Source organism: Microcaecilia unicolor, chromosome 12 (assembly GCF_901765095.1).
Source record: "Microcaecilia unicolor chromosome 12, aMicUni1.1, whole genome shotgun sequence".
Classification (NCBI taxonomy): Eukaryota; Metazoa; Chordata; class Amphibia; order Gymnophiona; family Siphonopidae; genus Microcaecilia; species Microcaecilia unicolor.
The window spans coordinates 6,477,249-6,497,121 of record NC_044042.1 but is presented as its reverse complement, the minus strand read 5'-3'; the positions used below and the strand labels follow the sequence as shown (position 1 = coordinate 6,497,121).

The 19,873-nt window shown below is 47.6% G+C and overlaps 1 protein-coding gene across 1 annotated transcript in view; it reads right to left on the bottom strand.

Moving 5' to 3' along the window:
* Nucleotides 1–19,873, bottom strand: part of LOC115482058 (complement receptor type 2-like) — a gene marked incomplete at its 3' end in the record, with an annotated part of 504,947 nt that overhangs the window by 449,430 nt on the left and 35,644 nt on the right. The window contains exons 9-12 of the mRNA XM_030221619.1: nucleotides 17,407–17,613; nucleotides 15,154–15,363; nucleotides 11,471–11,677; nucleotides 8,176–8,379 (exon numbers count right to left, since the gene is read on the bottom strand). Coding sequence (XP_030077479.1) covers nucleotides 8,176–8,379; nucleotides 11,471–11,677; nucleotides 15,154–15,363; nucleotides 17,407–17,613 — 828 coding nt within the window. The remainder of the gene's footprint in view (nucleotides 1–8,175; nucleotides 8,380–11,470; nucleotides 11,678–15,153; nucleotides 15,364–17,406; nucleotides 17,614–19,873) is intronic.

Sequence of the window (19,873 nt, the reverse complement as noted above, 5' to 3'; positions counted from 1 at the left end):
CTGGACAGACTTGTACGGTCTGTGCCAGGGCCGGTGGTGGGCAGCGGGACTGGTGGTTGGGAAGCGGAGATAGTGCTGGACAGACTTGTACGGTCTGTGCCGGAGCCGGGGTTGGGAGGCGGGGCTGGTGGTTGGGAGGCGGGGATAGTGCTGGGCAGACTTATACGGTCTGTGCCAGAGCCGGTGGTTGGGAGGCGGGGCTGGTGGTTGGGAGGCGGGGATAGTGCTGGGCAGACTTATACGGTCTGTGCCCTGAAGAGCACAGGTACAAATCAAAGTAGGGTATACACAAAATTAGCACATATGAGTTATCTTGTTGGGCAGACTGGATGGACTGTACAGGTCTTTTTCTGCCGTCATGTACTATGTTACTATGTTAAGTATTATCCTTTCCTCAGAGGGCTTAGAATATATTTAGCATTCTTTTAAACACTGGCCACTGCCATCTGAAGTTATTTTATTTCATTTATTGCGTTTGTATCCCACATTTTCCCACCTTTTTGCAGGCTCAATGTGGCTTACAATACATCATGAGTGGTGGATATATATTAGAAAGTAAACATTTTGTGTTCCAGCCCCTATCCGATTCCTGGAACTGAATATCTGAGTTGGGTCCGACCGCTGGGAGTTACCAGGCTCTTGGTAGTCAGAGAGCTGCCTGGTTAACATAGGATGTTATAATGCCTTTGAATCGCTCCATGGTGCAATTGTTCAATTCTGGTCGCCGCGTCTCAAAAAAGATATAGTGGAATTAGAAAAGGTACAGAGAAGGGCGACGAAAATAATAAAGGGGATGGGACGACTTCCTTATGAGGAAAGGCTAAAGCGGCTAGGGCTCTTCAGCTTGGAGAAAAGGCGGCTGAGGGGAGATATGATAGAGGTCTATAAAATAATGAGTGGAGTTGAATGGGTAGATGTGAAGCGTCTGTTTACGCTTTCCAAAAATACTAGGACTAGGGGGCATGCGATGACGCTACAATGTAGTAAATTTAAAATGAATCGGAGAAAATGTTTCTTCACTCAACGTGTAATTAAACTCTGGAATTTGTTGCCAGAGAATGTGGTAAAGGCGGTTTGCTTAGCGGAGTTTAAAAAAGGTTTGGACAGCTTCCTAAAGGAAAAGTCCATAGACCATTATTAAATGGATTTGGAGAAAATCCACTATTTCTGGGATAAGCGGTATAAAATGGTTTGTACTTTTTTTGGTATCTTGCCAGGTATTTGTGACCTGGATTGGCCACTGTTGGAAACAGGATGATGGGCTCGATGAACCTTTGGTCTTTCCCAGTGTGGCAATACTTATAGGACCAGTCTTTTTTTTCTGTGCTAAAGTGAGTGCCATAGCAGAATATCAGCGTTGCCTGGATAGCTCCTGGTTCTGTTCTGGTACTAACTGGTAGCGCTGTGGTGGTTGGCCCAGATTTAGTCTATCTGAGGCAATGGAGGGTTAAGTGACTTGCCCCAGATCACAAGGATCAGCAGTGGGATTTGAACCCTGGCTTCCCTGAATATCTATATATATAAAACTCACCCACAACGTTCTATTTGCACTGACGTCACTGAAGCCAGGTTCGTAAGTTCGAAGCTCTGAAGCCACACAAAATCACAGTCTGTGGGCCCCGCCCTCGCGTCAAACGTTATGACGTTGAGGGCGGAGCACATTCTCAGCTCCAACGTTCCACTGCACTGTAGCTCTCGCACGGAGGCTGCATGGGGGCCGGCGACACACGGAGACACAAAGGGACGGAGGGGAGCCTTGCTAGCGCCCATTTCATTGCGATTTGAAACGGGCCTTCGTTACTAGTAAGAACATAAGAATAGCCATAATGGGTCCATCCAGCGCAGTATCTTGTTTGCAACAGTGGCCAACCCAGGTCACAAGTACCTGGCAGAAACCCAATTAGTAGCAACTTTCCAGGCTTCCAGTGGCAACCCGCCCTAGATGGCAAGCAAGCTAGGTATGCCACTGTCTTCCCTTGCTTACTCATTTCCTCTTAGCACTCAATTTAGCACTCATACACCTGTTTTATAAGTGCATGTACCGATACGTGTTGTCGAGTACATGCACATAGGCAACCAAGAGAGATGCACTCCTGAGAATGGCAAACTTTGCTCCAAGGATGGCTGCCCCCTTGTGGAGGAGATTATTAAAGCACCTGAAAATCCAGATGGGCCAGGCTTCACCAAGGTTCTGCCTTCCACAATAACTGAAATGTGAGAGGATGTCAAGAGAAATAGAGACACGAGAGCCTGATGGAGTTGAGATTGGTATGATATGTAGTATGTGTTATCATTCTCTTAGTAGGATGTGTTGCTGGCCTGCTGCTCCAGCTGCTGAAAGTCCTAAAACGCCTATGTAATGGTGTGTGCGCAAGGAAACCGTTGCTTCTTATCCCGTCACTGTCAAGTAGAATGATGCGCTCTTTTTGGCCTTGGAGGCATGGTGTAAAATCTTCACCTAAAGGAAGCAGAAAGGGTAATGGATGCAACGGGGAATCTCCCAGGGGAAGTGGTGGAGGCAAAAACAGTAACAAAATTTAAGGTGAAACAAGATGTTTAGTTGTGAAGAAGTGAGGGAAAAGCCAGAAATTGACTGTGGTCTATGGCATTACGCCAGGAGGTCAATTGGGCCCCTACAGTCCGTCTCAGCACTTGTAGTCTGTTTTCACATTTCAGTGGAAAATGGTGCAGAAGTGCTAGAATGATGTGATAGAGAGACATGCAGGCCTCGGGGGGGGGGGGGGGGGGGGGGGGGCGGGGGGGAGGGCAAAGTAGTAGAAAGCAGGAAAGAGGAGAAGATGGAAAGAAGGTGGGAGGGAGGGAGAGAGAATCCAGAAAGCTGATCACATGATTGAGGAGGAGCCAGACAGGAAAATTTTCTACATAACCTTCAGAATTGTGAGGAGCTCAAATAAGAGAATCTCAGAAAATTCATTACATTACAAGAAGAAATAATCATTTTTCTTTATTTTTTTACCTGCTTACTGGCACAGACCGAAGGTCCATGAAGCCCAGCATCCAACAGTGGCCAATCCAGGTCACAAGTACCTGGCAAGATCCCAAAACAGTACAATACATTTTATGCTGCTTATTCTAGAAATAAGCAGTGGATTTTCCCAAGTCCATCTTAATAATGGACTATGCACTTTTCCTTTAGGAAGCCAGCCAAACCTTTTTTAAACTCCGCTAAACTAACCACTTTTACTACGTTCTCGGCCAACAAATTCCAGAGTTTAATTACACATTGAGTGAAGAAATATTTTCTCTGATTCGTTTTAAATTTACTACTTTGTAGCTTCCTTGTGCTAGTATTTTTGGAAAGAGTAAACAAGCGATTCACGTCTACCCGTTCCACTCCACTCATTATTTTATAGACCTCTATCATATTTCCCCTCAGCCGCCTTTTCTCCAGGCTGAACAGCCTTAGCCACTTTAGCCTTTCCTCATAGGGAAGTCGTCCCATCCCCTTTATCATTTTTGTCACCCTTCTCTGTACCTTTTCTAATTCCACTATACATTTTTTAGATGTGGTGACCAGAACTGCATACAATATTCGAGGTGAGGTTGCACCATGCAGCGATAGAAAGGCATTATGACATCTTCATTTTTGTTTTCAATTCCTTTCCAAATAATATCTAACATTCTATTTCCTTTCTTAGCCGCCGCCACACACTGAGCAGAGGGTTTCAATGTATCATCAATGATGACGCCTAGATCCCTTTCCTGGTCGGTGACTCCTAATGTGGAACCTTGCATTACATAACTATAGTTTGGGTTCCTCTTTCCCACACACATCACTTTGCACTTGCTCACATTAAACGTCATCTGCCATTTAGATACCCAGTCTTGTAAGGTCCTCTTGTAATTTTTCACAATCGTCTTGTGATTTAACTTTGAATAACTATGTATCGTCAGCAAATTTAATTACCTCAGTAGTTACTCCCATCTGTAGATCATTTAAAGGCAGCGGTCCCAGCACAGACCCCTGGGGAACCTCACTAACTACCCTTCTCCATTGAGAATACTGACCATTTAACCCTACTCTCTTTTCTATCTTTTAACCAGTTTTTAATCCACAATAGGGCACTACCTTCTATCCCATGACTCTCCAATTTCCTCTGGAATTTTTCATGAGGTACTTTGTTAAATGCCTTTGGAAAATCCAGATACACAATATTGACGGGCTCACCTTTATCCACATGTTTGTTCACCCATTCAAAGAAACGTAATAGATTGGTGAGGCAAGATTTCCCTTCACTAAATCCATGTTGGCTTTGTCTCATTAATCCATGCTTTTGAATATGCTCTGTAATTTTGTACTTTATAATAATCTCTGCCGTTTTGCCTGGCACCGACAACAGGCTCACCGTTCTATAATTTCCCGGATCACCTCTGGAACCTTTTTTAAAAATCGTCAATACATTGGCCACCCTCCAATCTTCCAGTACCATGCTCGATTTTAAAGATAAATTACATATTACTAACAATAGTTCTGCAAGTTCATTTTTCAATTCTTTCAGTACTCTGGGATGAATACCATCCGGTCCAGGCAATTTGCTACTTTTCAATTTGTCAAATTGCGCCATTACATCTTCCAGGTTTATAGAGATTCCATTCAGTTTCTCTGACTCATCAGCTTTGAATATCTTTTCTGGCACTGGTATCTCTCCCAAATCTTCTTCGGTGAAGACCGAAGCAAAGAATTCATTTAATCTCTCCGCTATTGCTTTGTCTTCCCTGAGTACCCCTTTTACCACTTGGTCATCTAGTGGTTCAACTGATTCTTTTGCCGGCTTCTTGCTTTTAATATACCTAAAAAAAAATTTTGGCCTCCAACACAATCTTTTTTTTCAAAGTCCCTGTTTGCCTTCATTATCAGCGCTTTGCATTTGACTTGCCACTCCTTATGCTGTTTCTTATTATTTTCAGTCGGCTCCTTCTTCCATTTTCTGATTCTTTTAGCTCTAATAGCTTCCCTCGCCTCACTTTTTAACCATGCTGGCTGTCATTTGGTCTTCCTCCCTCCTTTTTTAATACGTGGAATATGTTTGGCCTGGGCTTCCAGGATGGTATTCTTGAACAGCATCCATGCCTGATGTAAATTTTTGACCCTCATTCAGAAACAGAGTTGGGATCTGGCAGCATGAGTAACATAGAGGGGCATTTCTGAACCAGGATGACCATCTCTAAGGGCTCTCATCTACGAGGACATCCCGGCGAAGGGGCGTGGCAACCCGTATTATCGAAACAAGATGGGCGTCCATCTTTCGTTTCGGTAATACTGTCGGGGACGCCCAAATCTCAACATTTTAGGTCGACCATCTCCGACCTTAGAGATGGGCGACCTCGGTTTTCGCCGATAATGGAAACCGAGGACGCCCATCTCAAAAATGACCAAATCCAAGGCATTTGGTCATGGGAGGAGCTAGCATTCTTAGTGCACTGGTCCCCCTGACATGCCAGGACACCAACCGTGTACCCTAGGGGGCACTGCAGTGGACTTCACAAATTGCTCTCAAATCTATAGCTCCCTTCCCTTGTGTGCTGAGCCCCCCCAAACCCACTACCCACAACTGTACACCACTGCCATAGCCCTTATGGGTGAAGGGGGGCACCAACATGTGGGTACAGTGGGTATTGGGGGGGGGGTTGGAGGGCTCAACATTTACCACCACAAGTGTAAGAGGTGGGGGGGGGGGGTCTGGGTCTGCCTGCCTGAAGTGCACTGCACCCACTAAATATTGCTCCAGGAACCTGCATACTGCTATGATGGAGCTGGGTATGACATTTGAGGCTGGCATAGAGGCTGGTAAAAAATGTTTAAAAAAATGTTTTTTTGGGTGAGAGGGGGTTGGTGACCACTGGGGGAGTAAGGGGAGGTCATCCCCGATTCCCTCCAGTGGTCATCTAGTCAGTTTGGGCACCTTTCGAGGCTTGGTCGTAAAAAAAATGGACCAAGTAAAGTCAGCCAAATGCTCGTCAGGGGCACCCTTCTTTTTTCCATTATCAGCCAAGGACGCCCATCTGTTAAGCACGCCCCAGTCCCGCCTTTGCTACGTCTCCGACATGCCCCCGGGAACTTTGATCATCCCCGCGATGGAAAGCAGTTGAGGGCGCCCAAAATCGTCTTTCGATTATGCAGATTTGGGCGACCCTGAGAGAAGGATGCTCATCTCCCAATTTGTGTCGGAAGATGGGCGCCCTTCTCTATCGAAAATTCACCTGATAGTAACATAGTAGATGACGGCAGATAAAGACCTGTATGGTCCATCCAGTCTGCCCAACAAGATAAACTCATATGTGCTACTTTATATGTATACCTGACCTTGATTTATCCTTGCCATTTTTGGGGGATAAACCGTAGCTGCCTGCCCAGTACTTGCCTTGCCTCCCAACCACCGGTGCTGCCACCCAATCTCCACTAAGCTTCTGAGGATCCCTTCCTTCTGAACATGATTCCTTTATGTTTATCCCACACATTTTTGAATTCCGTTACCGTTTTCATCTCCACCACCCCCCGTGGAAGGGCATTCCAAGCATCCATGACTCTCTCCGTGAAAAAATACTTCCTGACATTTTTCTTCAGTCTGCCCCCCTTCAACCTCATTTCATGTCCTCTAGCTCTACCACCTTCCCATCTCCAGAAAAGATTTGTTTGCGGATTTGCGGAGTGTTCATTCACAGCTTCCTGAAGATTTTGCTGCTATTTTATCCCCCCCCCCCCCAAACAAACCAACTCTGGTCACTGTAATGGGATTGAGGCTGTGCCCCAGGGCTCATTTCAGAAACTTGCAATCATGTCTTCTCAATCCTCCCACTAGGTGTCACTCTTAAGCAATGCCCACAGTTCCCTCCCTTTCCCTGGGACTATAAATGCTGCCTCTGCAGGATCCCGAGTTCCAGTCAGCCTGGGGAGCAAAACTTCTGACTCGGAGATCGATCATCGAAGCAGGGAATTCCACAGAGCAATGTACAGCAATTGCAACCTGAGCTACCAAGAGGCTATATCTGAAACTGAATATTTAACCACAATCAGAAAGAGGCAATATTTATTACAATCAGACATTTCCATTCCTAATGCAGGAAGACATTAATGGCGATTACTGTAACAACTTAGGTATCACTTCCATTGTGAGAATATTTGGGAAGGGAAATATCTCATGTACCTGAAGGTCATTCACTTTGAGTTTGGATTTTGAAGAAGTAAAAATCCCTCTCCCACCCTGCAAAAATGTAAATGAAACAGTACATACCAGCCTCTACGACAGCTTCAGACGTTATTGCCAATCCTATTAGAGCAGCAAGCAGGATCCTAGAATAGCCTAGTGGTCGATACAGTGCGCTATGGAGAAGGGGAACCAGGTCCATAATCCACTCTATTACACTTGTGGTAGAAAGTGTCACCCCCCCCCAAAAAAAACCCCCCCAAAAACAAAACCCACTATTAGGGGCGTAGCCCGAGGTGAGGGGGCACATTTTAGCCCCCCCCCCTCAGTGCCACCGACCCCCCCCGCCATTGCCGACCCGCCGCTGCCACCACCACCACCACCACCACCACCACCACCAACTTTGACCCCCCCTTTTGATGACCCTCTCGAGCCCCCTCCCACCGCCAACCGTCCCACCGCCAACCCTCCCCCACCGTCGCCTACCTTTGCTAGCGGGGGACCCCAACCCCCGCCAGCCGAGGTCCTCTTCTTCCTTCGTTCTGTTTCTGAGTCTGACGTCCTGCACGTTGTCCTGCATGTACAGGACATCAGACTCAGAAACAGAACGAAGGAAGAAGAGGACCTCGGCTGGCGGGGGTTGGGGTCCCCCACCAGCAAAGGTAGGTGACGGCGGGGGAGGGTTGGCGGCCAGAGGGGGGGGTCGAGAGGGCCATCGGCAGGGGGGTCCAGGGCCAAACGTAGATACGCCACTGCCCATTATACCCACATATAGCTGACACCTGCAGCCATAAGGACTGTTCTAGTGACGTAAAGTTGGGTACAATAGGTTTTTCATGGGTTTTGAAGGGCTCACCATACAATATAAGGGGATAATGGTGAGATGTGTACTTGGGACCTTTTATGTCAAGTCCACTGCAGTGTCCCCACTGCTCTGATAGGATGCTTGTGTGGCCAGTCTAGTAGAAAAAATCCAAACCTAACACTTGACGATGGCTCTTCTACTTACTTCTCACACAGGTTGGGACCGATGGACTCCACTTCAAGTCAGCTCCACATTTGATCCTAGTTTCTCCTTTTATTTCATGACCTGGATCACATTCAAGGTCAACACTGACCCCTAGTCTATATCCAGTCTCCAATCCTGATTTAAATGCTTCTGGCTGACCTATCACACGGCCGTTGTGCAGAACCGGCTCAGGACAACTTTCCCCTGTGAATGGAAGGAAAACAAGTTGAGAAGTTCTCTGCATAAAGGAAAGAGGAGAAACAAAGCAACTTCATTTCGTTGAACACAGTTTGTGATGACGAAACATTGTAGATAACGGTCACAAATTGGCTGCAGTAAAAAAAAAAAAAAAACAGGTTTAGGCTTTCTAGCAAATTAGACCTGTAAAATCAAAGGATCTCTCAGACCTGATTTTTCACTAGAAGAAATGTGACAGCCTGATGAAGCTTGGCAGAGTTACAAAGTTGGCAAGGATTGTGTAACGTACAGCTGGACATAGGCATTTTGAGAAACTTCGATAAGAGATAATTGGGCAAAGATAAAGCCAGATGCAGAAAAGTTGAATTTAGAGGGGGGCTGAGCGAAGCTTCGAGATAAGCAAACTCACTGAAGTTGAAACTTGGTCCTAATTGGGTGTATGTGCCAATTATGATGAAATTGCAGGTGGCCAAATGTATGGGCTAATAGAAAACAATGGTAGAAGGAAAGTATAAATATTGGCAATTTGTTAAGTCAGTCGGAGAATACAGTAGACTGTGACGGCACCTGTTGTGTGTCACGGAGCTCTGCTCTCCCAATATGAGAAATGAAATGACTGATTTATGCACTTTGATGATCTTGTGTTAATCCTGCTTTTGGTGAGTAATTAATGAACTTTTTACAGGGTAATTTTATGAGGCAACGCTGTTAAAGTGCTTTTTATAGTGCTTATGTGGAATCTATTTTATGAAACATCTAAGGGAGTACTTGTCTCTATAGAGCACTATTGTAAGTAGGAGGAACAAATGTTTGCATCAGCCCCAGAGTTGGTAGATGTCCACACCAGCAATTTCCAAATATGTGTATAAATTATAATATTTTATAATCTACAAATGTGTGTACCTGCACAATCTATCCACATCCACCCAGACTCCTCCCTTCACTCCACCCACACTTCACCCAGACCCCACCCACGTCCACCCAGACTTCACTCACATTCCACCTTCCACTCCACCCAGACTCCACCCTTCATGCCACTCAATCTACCTAGACTCCGCCCTTCACTCCACCTACATTTCACCCAGACTCCACCCATAGCCCACCCAGACTCCACCCCTGTGCACGCCCACCAGCAATGTACATGCCATCATGTCATGGCATTCTCTTTCCCACTGGTTACTATTTTATAAGGGGTCATTTATGCTTAAAATACAGCACCCTTATACAAGTACCCTCTTAGAGAGTAATTTAATAGCAATACACATGTAATTCACGACTCTGCCTCTGCTCTCTCCAGACTCCTCCACCGAACACTCCAAAGGTACATATGAATTCATGCCTAAGTGCATGACAGATTTTTTTAATCACGAGGTAATTTTATAAAAGCACTTTACAAACCATGAAAATACTTTATAAAATGACCCTTTAAGCACAGACACTGCAAAAAATAATCTTACAAATATTTTTCTCTAGATACATTAAGGTGCCCTTTTACTAAGCCTTGTAAGCATGTACGCGCACCCAACATGCGCCGAAATGGAGTTACTGCCCGACTACCGCGTGGCTTTTGTGGTTTTCATTTTTGGCGCACGACCGACACGCTCATCTGAAAAATATTTTTACGTTTCTGGCATTTGGCACATGTAGGTCATTACCGCCCGGTTACCACGTGAATCTTTACTGCTAGGTCAATGGCTGGCGGTAAGGTCTCAGACCCAAAATGGACATGTGGCAATTTTCATTTTGCCGCACGTCCATTTTCGGCAAAAAAAGAGGCCTTTTTTATGGGGGCGCTAACAAATGGATTGGCGCGCGCCCAAAACCCGCGCCTACACTACCGCAAGCCATTTTTCAGCACGCCTTTGCAAAAGGACCCCTTAGTTCCTCTGTTAATCACATCTTAGCAGAAAAAGATTGGAATATACAAAGTGGTTGTTTTTCCGGTAAGAAGACCCTGAAGCAAGGAAAAGAGAATGAGCTGGAAAAGGGGTTAGTGAGACATATAAGAAAAGCCTATGAATGAAAGGAGCAGCCTCTCAACGGAGCTAATGAGGCAAAAAGGATGTCTGAGATGGGCAAAGAGGATCCGGAGGGGTAGCAAGAGGTAAATTCTGGTACAAGTACAAAAGTTCATTGGTTGCGCAGGAGCGAGGGGCAGTGGTGTAGCCACAGGTGGGCCTGGGTGGGCCAGGGCCCACCCACTTAGGGCTCAGGCCCACGCAACAGTAGCACATGTTTAGCGGTAGCTGGTGGGGATCTCAAGCTCCGCCAGCTGAAGACCTTCTCCCTTATGGTAACGAAAAGGCTACTCTCTATGATAGTGACACCTGCACATGCTCAGTTCTCAGCGCATGCCTGCTGCAGACTGCCAAGGTGGAAAGAAGCGTTTTCCAGCCAACTGAGATTTTTTTTTTTTTGGGGGGGGGGGGGGGGGGGGGGGAGAACACCTGGTGCCCACCCACTTGCCTAGGCCCACCCAAAATCTGTTGTCTGGCTACGCCCCTGGCGAGGGGTAAGTCTCAGACAAGCACAGGGGACCATCAGGAGTGGAGGAGCAAGGGGTAATAAGGAGTAAAACCAGGGATAAGCATAAAAGATGCTCAGGAGTGAGGATTATACCCTTTGTCCCCTTGTTTTCCCTCTCCCCCTCCCCTCGCATTTCTTCCCATAGATAAAGACACAATCTGTGACAAGCCTGCAAAAACCCAGCCTGTCTGGCCACTCCTTCACTTCTTGTTGTAATGCAGAAGATTCTGAACAGCCCCCCCCCCCCCCCCCCCCCCCCCCCCCCCCCCCCCCCCCCGAAATAAAGTGCCCAGCAGAGAAGACCTAATCCTGTTAGTCACTTCAGCTGACTTTTTGAAAATGTTTCTGTTCAATACTTGAATTTAACTGTAGAACCTGCAGCCTGTCTCTGCACGTATGAAACTTTCTCCTGAGAACCTCAAATTCTCCAGGGGTCCGGCCCTCTCTGACTTTCCTGCAAGATAGACATTTTTGTAGTTGAATGATACAACAGCACATGATGATAAGATGGTCCAGTCCGAGGGTGATACTTTTGAGAAAGACCCCTCGGTAGTTACTCCTGGATACTCACTAGCTTCACAAATTGGTATTTCTGTTGACCAGCGTTTATCCATTTGACAAGAAGAGTTCTTTTCACCTATTAGGATATATCCAGGTTGGCAAGAAAATTCAACAACGCTATTGACTCTGTATTCATATTCGAATCCATACTTATATCTGTTGTTAATTCCACCTTGTACATTTCCATTTGCAATCTGTGGCTCAAGACAACCTAATCCTGAAAAGAAAAAGTAACGGAATCTATATCATTCATGTAAACTTGTGACTTAGAAACATTTTCAGTAGAAAGATGTTCATGGAGTTACAAATAAAAATATGCAGACTGATATTCAGCCAGTGACATCAGCGTTTTTTAACCCGCTGACTGTCGCCAGCTAGATTAGCCCTGGATATTCCGTGCCAGGCCATGTGTGGGCCCCAGGAGTGAAAATCCAGGGCTAATTTTCCTGATGCTGGTCGCTGGGGTTTATGCAGGTCCCAGATAATGTTCAGTTGGGGCTCACATTCTACAGTTTTCCGGCTGAATATCATCCAGGACCTGCATAACGTTTTTTTCCCCTTTAAACTCCCCCAATCCCCCTCCCTGCCCCCAAACAAAGACCCCTCCTTCTTTCTCCCCTCCCTTAGCCCACTGCATGATCAAGGCCCACCCTCCCCGAAATGCCCCCTCTCTGTCTAGGTAGGCCCTTGGGACTACTTTATGTCGCTGGTGGTCTGTGGAGGTTGTTGGGGGCAGGATCAAAGGCCACTCGCTGCTGCCTCTTGCGGGTTTCCTGAAAAAATGGCTGCTGCGACTTCTCACGGCAGGCTCATGGCACTTTGTGTAGTTCACGAGCTGCTGCGAGAGGTTGTGGCAACCAATTTTTCAGGAAGGCCACAAGGAACAGGAGGGAGTGACCTTCATTCCTGCTCCTAACAACCCCCACAGACCACCAGGAAGACCAGGTAGGCCTGGGGGCCTACCTAGATGGTGAGCAGGTTGGGGTGGGGGAGACATTGCAGGGGGGTGGAGGTCCTTGATCATGGCAGTGGGCTGGGGGAGAGGGAGGGAAGGAAGGGTCTTTGTCAGGGGCCAGGAGGTGGATTGGGGGGAGGTTTAAAGGAAAAAGATTATGCGGGTGACAGCACCCACACAGCTAAACAGCCTAATTTAGGACAGATTTTGAGCAATCCTAAGCTAGGCCATTTAGCTATGCGGTCCCTGTACTGCCCCTTTTTTTATGGCAGTCAGAGGCGATATTCAGAGTCACTGCCTGCTTTAACGCCACTGAATATTGGGGTTTAGGCAGCACTACCCCCCGTCTTCACCCAATTTCTCTCGCTGTCTCTCATGTACCCCCTCCATCCTTTATCTAGTCTCTTTCCCCTCACTTGGCTTCAGCTGCAGAAGAAACAGGATTCCTGCTTCCCCACCACGATGCAGGCTCTCGGCAAGCTTGAGCCTCGTGGTGCTGGAAGTTTGGGTTAGTCTTGCAAGACTTGAAACTGCAAAAGCAATCCAAACTTCTGGCATCCCGTGGCTCAAGCTTTTACAAAGAGCTGGGTCATGGTGGGGAAGCAGGAATCATGCTGTAAGCACTGAAAGAATTGCCAAGCTTCTGAGGGCCAGAAGAAAAGCATCTGGTGGGTCAGATTCTGGCCCATGGGCTATAAGTTAGACAATCCTGTTTCAAGGCATAGCATTGCGCCTTGGGTTACTAAATAAGGGCTTCAGGAAATCTGCTTAGCAACCTTCACTGACCTTGTCTTTGATTCAAAGTAGTTCTCTGTCTCAGTGGCGTTCCGAGGGGCGCTGACACCTGGGGCGGATGGCCGATGCGCCCCGCCCCCTGGGTGCAGCGCCCCCCCCGTGCAGCGTGACCCCCCCCGGCGAAGGGACACCCCCCACCCCGGCGAAAGAACCCCCCCTCCTGGGTGCACGCCGCTGGGGGGGAGGTGCCGTGCACCGGTCAGCGTCGTTTGTTTCCATGCTCCCTCTGCCCCGGAACAGGTTCCTGTTCCGGGGCAGAGGGAGCATGGAAACGAACGACGCTGACCGGCGCGCGGCACCCCCCCCAGCGGCGTGCACCCGGGGTGGACCGCCCCCATCTTGGTACGCCACTGCTCTGTCTCTGTTGCCTTCGCTCCGAGTTCTGCTTTCATTTGCTCTTACCCCATTACATGTGGTTTTGTCCATATGCTTCTCTCTTCTCTATGGCCTGCAAAGCTCAGCCTTTCTAACCAGTCTCCCCCACCCCTGTTGTAGTGCAGCAGATTCAGAAGTTGTGCCAGCCCAATAATGTGCCCAGCAGAGGAGGCCTAAGTAATCGGTTGATCTGAGAGTTTGAAAATGTTTTTTTAAGTTAAATACACCAATACATTCTTTTCTGAACTCTTATCCCCGTAATTTTATCGCACTTAAACCTTCACTCACAGAAAATGCTATACCGAATGTTCTTTTGCTAAGGTTCTATTACCCTATTAATTTCCCGTTGTCTCTTTCCATTGTTCCATTGTTCTTTTCCTTGTCCTGTTCCCTAACGATACCTTGACTCTGTCTTCGCTTAACTTCTCACAATGTAATCCATAACTGATTTGTAACAAATCGTAATTACGTTATTTACAATGTATTGTAAGCCACACTGAGCCCGCAAATAGGTGGGAAAATGTGGGATACAAATGCAATAAAATAAATAAACTTGCAGCCTGTCTCTGAATGTGTGAAAACTGCTCTTCAGAAGCCTAAACTTTCTTGGCATTTGTCTCTCACTGCACACTTTGCATTGATTTTCCTGCAAAATAGATATTTTTTTTGTTATTTTATCCACACCTTTCTTTAGTAGCAGCTCAAGGTGAGTTGCATTCAGGTATTCTGGATATTTCTCTGTCCCAGGAGGGCTCACAATCTAAGTTTGTACCTGAGGCAATGGAGGGTTAAGTGACTTGCCCAAGATCACAAGGAGCAGCAGTGGGATTTGAACCGGCCACCCCTGGATTGCAAGACCTGGTGCTCTAACCACTAGGCCACTCCTCCACTAGCAACATTCCATCTAGAATCTCAAGTAATAGCAACATTCCAGAATCTCAAAACGTGGCAACATTCCACGTAGAATCTTCAATAGTAGCAACATTCCAAATATTTATTTATTTAGATTTTGCTCACACCTTTTTCAGTAGTAGCTCAAGGTGAGTCACATTCAGGTACTCTGGATATTTCTCTGTCCCAGGAGGGCTCACAATCTAAGTTTGTACCTGAGGCAATGGAGGGTTAAGTGACTTGCCCAAGATCACAAGGAGCAGCAGTGGGATTTGAACCAGCCACCTCTGGATTGCAAGACTGGTGCTTTAACCACTAGGCCACTCCTCCACTAGCAACATTCCATCTAGAATCTCAAATAGTAGCAACATTCCATTTATTTATTTAGATTTTGCTCACACCTTTTTCAGTAGTAGCTCAAGGTGAGTTACATTCAGGTACTCTGGATATTTCTCTGTCCCAGGAGGGCTTATGATCTAAGTTTGTACCTGAGGCAATGGAGGGTTAAGTGACTTGCCCAAGATCACAAGGAGCAGCAGTGGGATTTGAACCAGCCACCTCTGGAGGTCAAGACCAGTGTTCTAACCACTAGGCTACTCCTCCATTTGATAATAGAACAACACATTGTGATAAGCTGGTCAGGTACGAGGGTAACGTACTTACTGCTGGATACTCACTAGCTCTACAAGTTGGATTTTTTTGATCCCAGTGTAAATCCTGTAGACAAGTCGCCATCTTTCTATGGTTAGGTATTAGGCTAAATCCAGGATCACAATGAAATTCAACAGAACTACCGATTCTATATCCAACTTCTAATCCAGACTTGAACGTTTCTCTAGATCCATTTATTTTTCCATTTTCAAGCAGTGGCTCAGGACAGCTTTCTCCTGAAAAGAAAACATAATCCAGTCAATATGTGTCCATGCAAATGTGGTCCTTGGAAAGCTTCCAGCAGTTTACAAAGTGCAGTTCAGAAGCCCTGAGTGTCTTAGAAACCTGAGCAAAGCGCCTGACTATGGGGTATTTACGCTGCCCTCTGCGCCTCATATAAATAATGAACCTCTGTGTGGATCTCGCAGTCTATGGTTCTGTTGTACCTACGGAACCGCAGACTCATTTTCAGAGGGGGTTTAAGGAGTAAAGCCAGGGATAAACATAAAAGATGCTCAGGAGTGAGGATTATACCCTTTGTCCCCTTGTTTTCCCTCTCCCCCTCTCCTCACATTTCTCCCCGTAGATAAAAACACAATCTATGACAAGCCTGCAAAAGCCCAGCCTGTCTGGCCACTCCTTCACTTCTTGTTGTAATGCAGAAGATTCTGAACAGCCCCCCCCCCCCAAATAAAGTGCCCAGCAGAGAAGCCCTAATCCTGTTGGTCACTTCAGCTGACTTTTTGAAAATGTTTCTGTTCAATACTTATTTTATTTGTTCCATTTGTACCCCACATTTCCCCACCTATTTGCAGGCTCAATGTGGCTTACACAGTACCATAAAGGCGTTCGCCAAGTCCTGTAGAGAACAAACACAAGGTTATATTGTGGTCGAATAAGGTAGGTGTGTTTCAGGCACCATGAGGGTCAAAGGGAGGGAAGGTTGTATATTGTCCAGTACGATCATTGGTTTTGCTGTGTTGCCGGGTGTGGGGATTTACGTTGGATTGGTAGGGTAAGCCTTTCTGAAGAGGTTGGTTTTTAGTGATTTCCTGAAGTTTAGGTGGTCATGGATTGTTTTCACAGCTTTTGGGAGTGCGTTCCATCAGAGCCGTAGCGAGGGGAGCTGACACCCGGGGCGGGTCGCCGCTGCACACCCCCCCCCCCCGAGTGCAGCACAGCGTACCCTGCTCCTGCTGAAGCACACCCCCCCAGAGCACATACCTGCGACGAGGGACGGGCGGGAGGGCCGATCCGCCCTGACTGCACATTGCTAGGGTGTGTCGGCTCCCCGCTGGTTCACTGCTCTCTCTGTCCCGGAACAGGAAGTAACCTGTTCCGGGGCAGAAAGGGCAGTGCACCAGCGCGGAGCCGACACCCCCCAGCGGTGTGCTCCCGGGGCGGACTGCCCCCCCGCCCCCCCTTCCTACGCCACTGCGTTCCATAGTTGTGCGCTTATATAGAAGAAGCTTGATGTATAGGTTGTTTTGTATTTGAGTCCTTTGCAATTTGGGTAATGGAGGTTTAGGTATGTTCATGATGATCCGGTTCTGTTTCTGGTTGGTAGGTCTATAAGGTCTGTCATGCATCCTGGGACTATGCCGTAGATAGTTTTGTGGGCCAGGGTGCAGGTTTTGAAGATGATCCGTTCTTTGATTGGGAGCCAGTGCAGCTTTTCTCGGAGGGGTTTAGCACTTTCAAATCATGTTTTACCAAATATCAGCCTGGCTGCTGTGTTTTGGGCGGTCTGGAGTTTCTTTGTGAGTTGTTCTTTACATCCCGCATAGATTCCGTTGCAGTAATCTGCATGGCTTAGGACCATTGATTGTATTAGGTTTCGAAAAATTTCCCTCGGGAAGAAAGGTTTTTACGCGTTTAAGTATCCATATTGAGTAGAACATTTTTTTTATTACGGAGTTTACTTGGTTCTCAAGAGTAAGGTTGCGGTCGATTGTGATGTCGAGTATTTTTAGGCTGTCTGAGGTAGGGAGGGTGTGTTCTGGGGTGTTTATGGTTGTGGGTTTGTACTTGTTGTGTTGAGATGAGAGGATGAGGCAGTGTGTGAATTTAACTGTGTAGAACCTGCAGCCTGTCTCTGCACCTATGAAACTTTCTCCTGAGAACCTCAAATTCTCCAGGGGTCCGGCCCTCTCTGACTTTCCTGCAAGATAGACATTTTTGTAGTTGAATGATACAACAGCACATGATGATAAGATGGTCCAGTCCGAGGGTAATACTTTTGAGAAAGAGCCCTCGGTAGTTACTCCTGGAATACTCACTAGCTTCACAAGTTGGTATTTCTGTTGACCAGCGTTTATCCATTTGACAAGAAGAGTTCTTTTCACCTCTTAGGATATATCCAGGTTGGCAAGAAAATTCAACAACGCTATTGACTCTGTATTCATATTGGAACCCATACTTAAATCTGTTGTTAATTCCACCATATACAATTCCATTTGCAATATGTGGCTCAAGACAACCTAATCCTGAAAAGAAAAAGTAACGGAATCTATATCGTTCATGTAAACTTGTGACTTAGAAACATTTTCAGTAGAAAGATGTTCATGGAGTTACAAATAAAAATATGCAGACTGATATTCAGCCAGTGACATCAGCATTTTTTAACCCGCTGACTGTCGCCAGCTAGATTAGCCCTGGATATTCCGTGCCAGGCCATGTGTGGGCCCCAGGAGTGAAAATCCAGGGCTAATTTTCCTGATGCTGGTCGCTGGGGTTTATGCAGGTCCCAGATAATGTTCAGTTGGGTCTCGCATTCCTCAGTTTTCCGGCTGAATATCATCCAGGACCTGCATAACGTTTTTTTCCCCTTTAAACTCCCCCAATCCCCCTCCCTGCCCCCAAACAAAGACCCCTCCTTCTTTCTTCCCTCCCTCAGCCCACTGCATGATCAAGGCCCACCCTCCCCGAAATGCCCCCTCTCTGTCTAGGTAGGCCCTTGGGACTACTTTATGTCCCTGGTGGTCTGTGGAGGTTGTTGGGGGCAGGATCAAAGGCCACTCGCTGCTGCCTCTTGCGGGTTTCCTGATAAAATGGCTGCTGTGACTTCTCATGGCAAGCTCATGGCAGTTTGTGTAGTACACGAGCTGCTGTGAGAGGTTGTGACAACCAATTTTTCAGGAACGCTATAAGGAAGAGGGGGGAGTGACCTTCACTCCTGCCCCTAACAACCCCCACAGACCAGGGCCGCCGAGAGACTGGGCCGGGCCCCATCCCCCCCCTCGAGGTCACCGCCACTCCACCCCCCGAGGTTGCCGCCACTGCGCCCCCTCTCCGTCCGCCACCAGGCCGGGCCCCCTGCATTGAAATCACAGCGCCTCTCACCTCCGTGTGAAAGCGCTGCAGGTAGCAGGGCAGCAGATCGCCTCCCTTCGGCCCTCCTTCCCGCCTTGTGTTCCGCCCTCATGGAAGTTACGTCAGACGACGGCGGGACACAGGGAGGGAAGGAGGCCTGAAGGGAGGTGATCTGCTGCCCTGCTGCCTGCAGCGCTTTCACACGGAGGTGAGAGGCGCTGTGATTTCAATGCAGGAATCATGCTGTAAGCACTGCAAGAATTGCCAAGCTTCTGAGGGCCAGAAGAAAAGCATCTGGTGGGTCAGATTCTGGTCCACGGGCTATAAGTTAGACAATCCTGTTTCAAGGCGTAGCATTGCGCCTTGGGTTACTAAATAAGGGCTTCAGGTAATCTGCTTAGCACCCTTCACTGACCTTGTCTTTGATTCAAAGTAGTTCTCTGTCTCAGTGGCGTTCCGAGGGGCGCTGACACCCGGGGCGGATCGCCGATGCGCCCCACCCCCCGGGTGCAGCGCCCCCCCGTGCAGCGCGACCCCCCCCCCAGCGAAGGGACACCCCCACCCCGGCGAAAGAACCCCCCCTCCTGGGTGCACGCCGCTAGGGGGGGAGGTGCCGCTCGCCGGTCAGCGTCATTCGTTTCCATGCTCCCTCTGCCCCGGAACAGGTTCCTGTTCTGGGGCAGAGGGAGCATGGAAACGAACGACGCTGACCGGCGCGCGGCACCCCCCCCCCAGCAGCGTGCACCCGGGGTGGACTGCCCCCATCTTGGTACGCCACTGCTCTGTCTCTGTTGCCTTCGCTCCGAGTTCTGCTTTCATTTGCTCTTACCCCATTACATGTGGTTTTGTCCATATGCTTCTCTGTTCTCTATGGCCTGCAAAGCTCAGCCTTTCTGACCAGTCTTCCCCCCTGCTGTAGTACAGCAGATTCAGAAGTTCTGCTAGCCCAATAATGTGCCCAGCAGAGGAGGCCTAATCAATCGGTTGATCTGAGAGTTTGAAAATGTTTTTTGTAGTTTAATTGAAGAAAACTTGAAGCTGTTCTCTGAATGTGTGAGTGGAAGAGTGGCCTAGTGGTTAGGGTGATGGACTTTTGTCCTGAGGAACTGAGTTCAATTCCCACTTCAGACACAGGCAGCTCCTTGTGACTCTGGGCAAGTCACTTAACCCTCCATTGCCCCATGTAAGCCGCATTGAGCCATGAATGGGAAAGCGCAGGGTACAAATGTAACAAAAATAAAATAGATACTATTGGAGATTCTACATGGAATGTTGCTATTCCACTAGCAACATTCCATGTAGAAGGCTGCGCAGGCTTCTGTTTCTGTGAGTCTGACGTCCTGCGCGACCACATTGGTGATCTGCAAGGGCCGACTTCTACATGGAATGTTGCTAGTGGAATAGCAACATTCCATGTAGAATCTCCAATAGTAG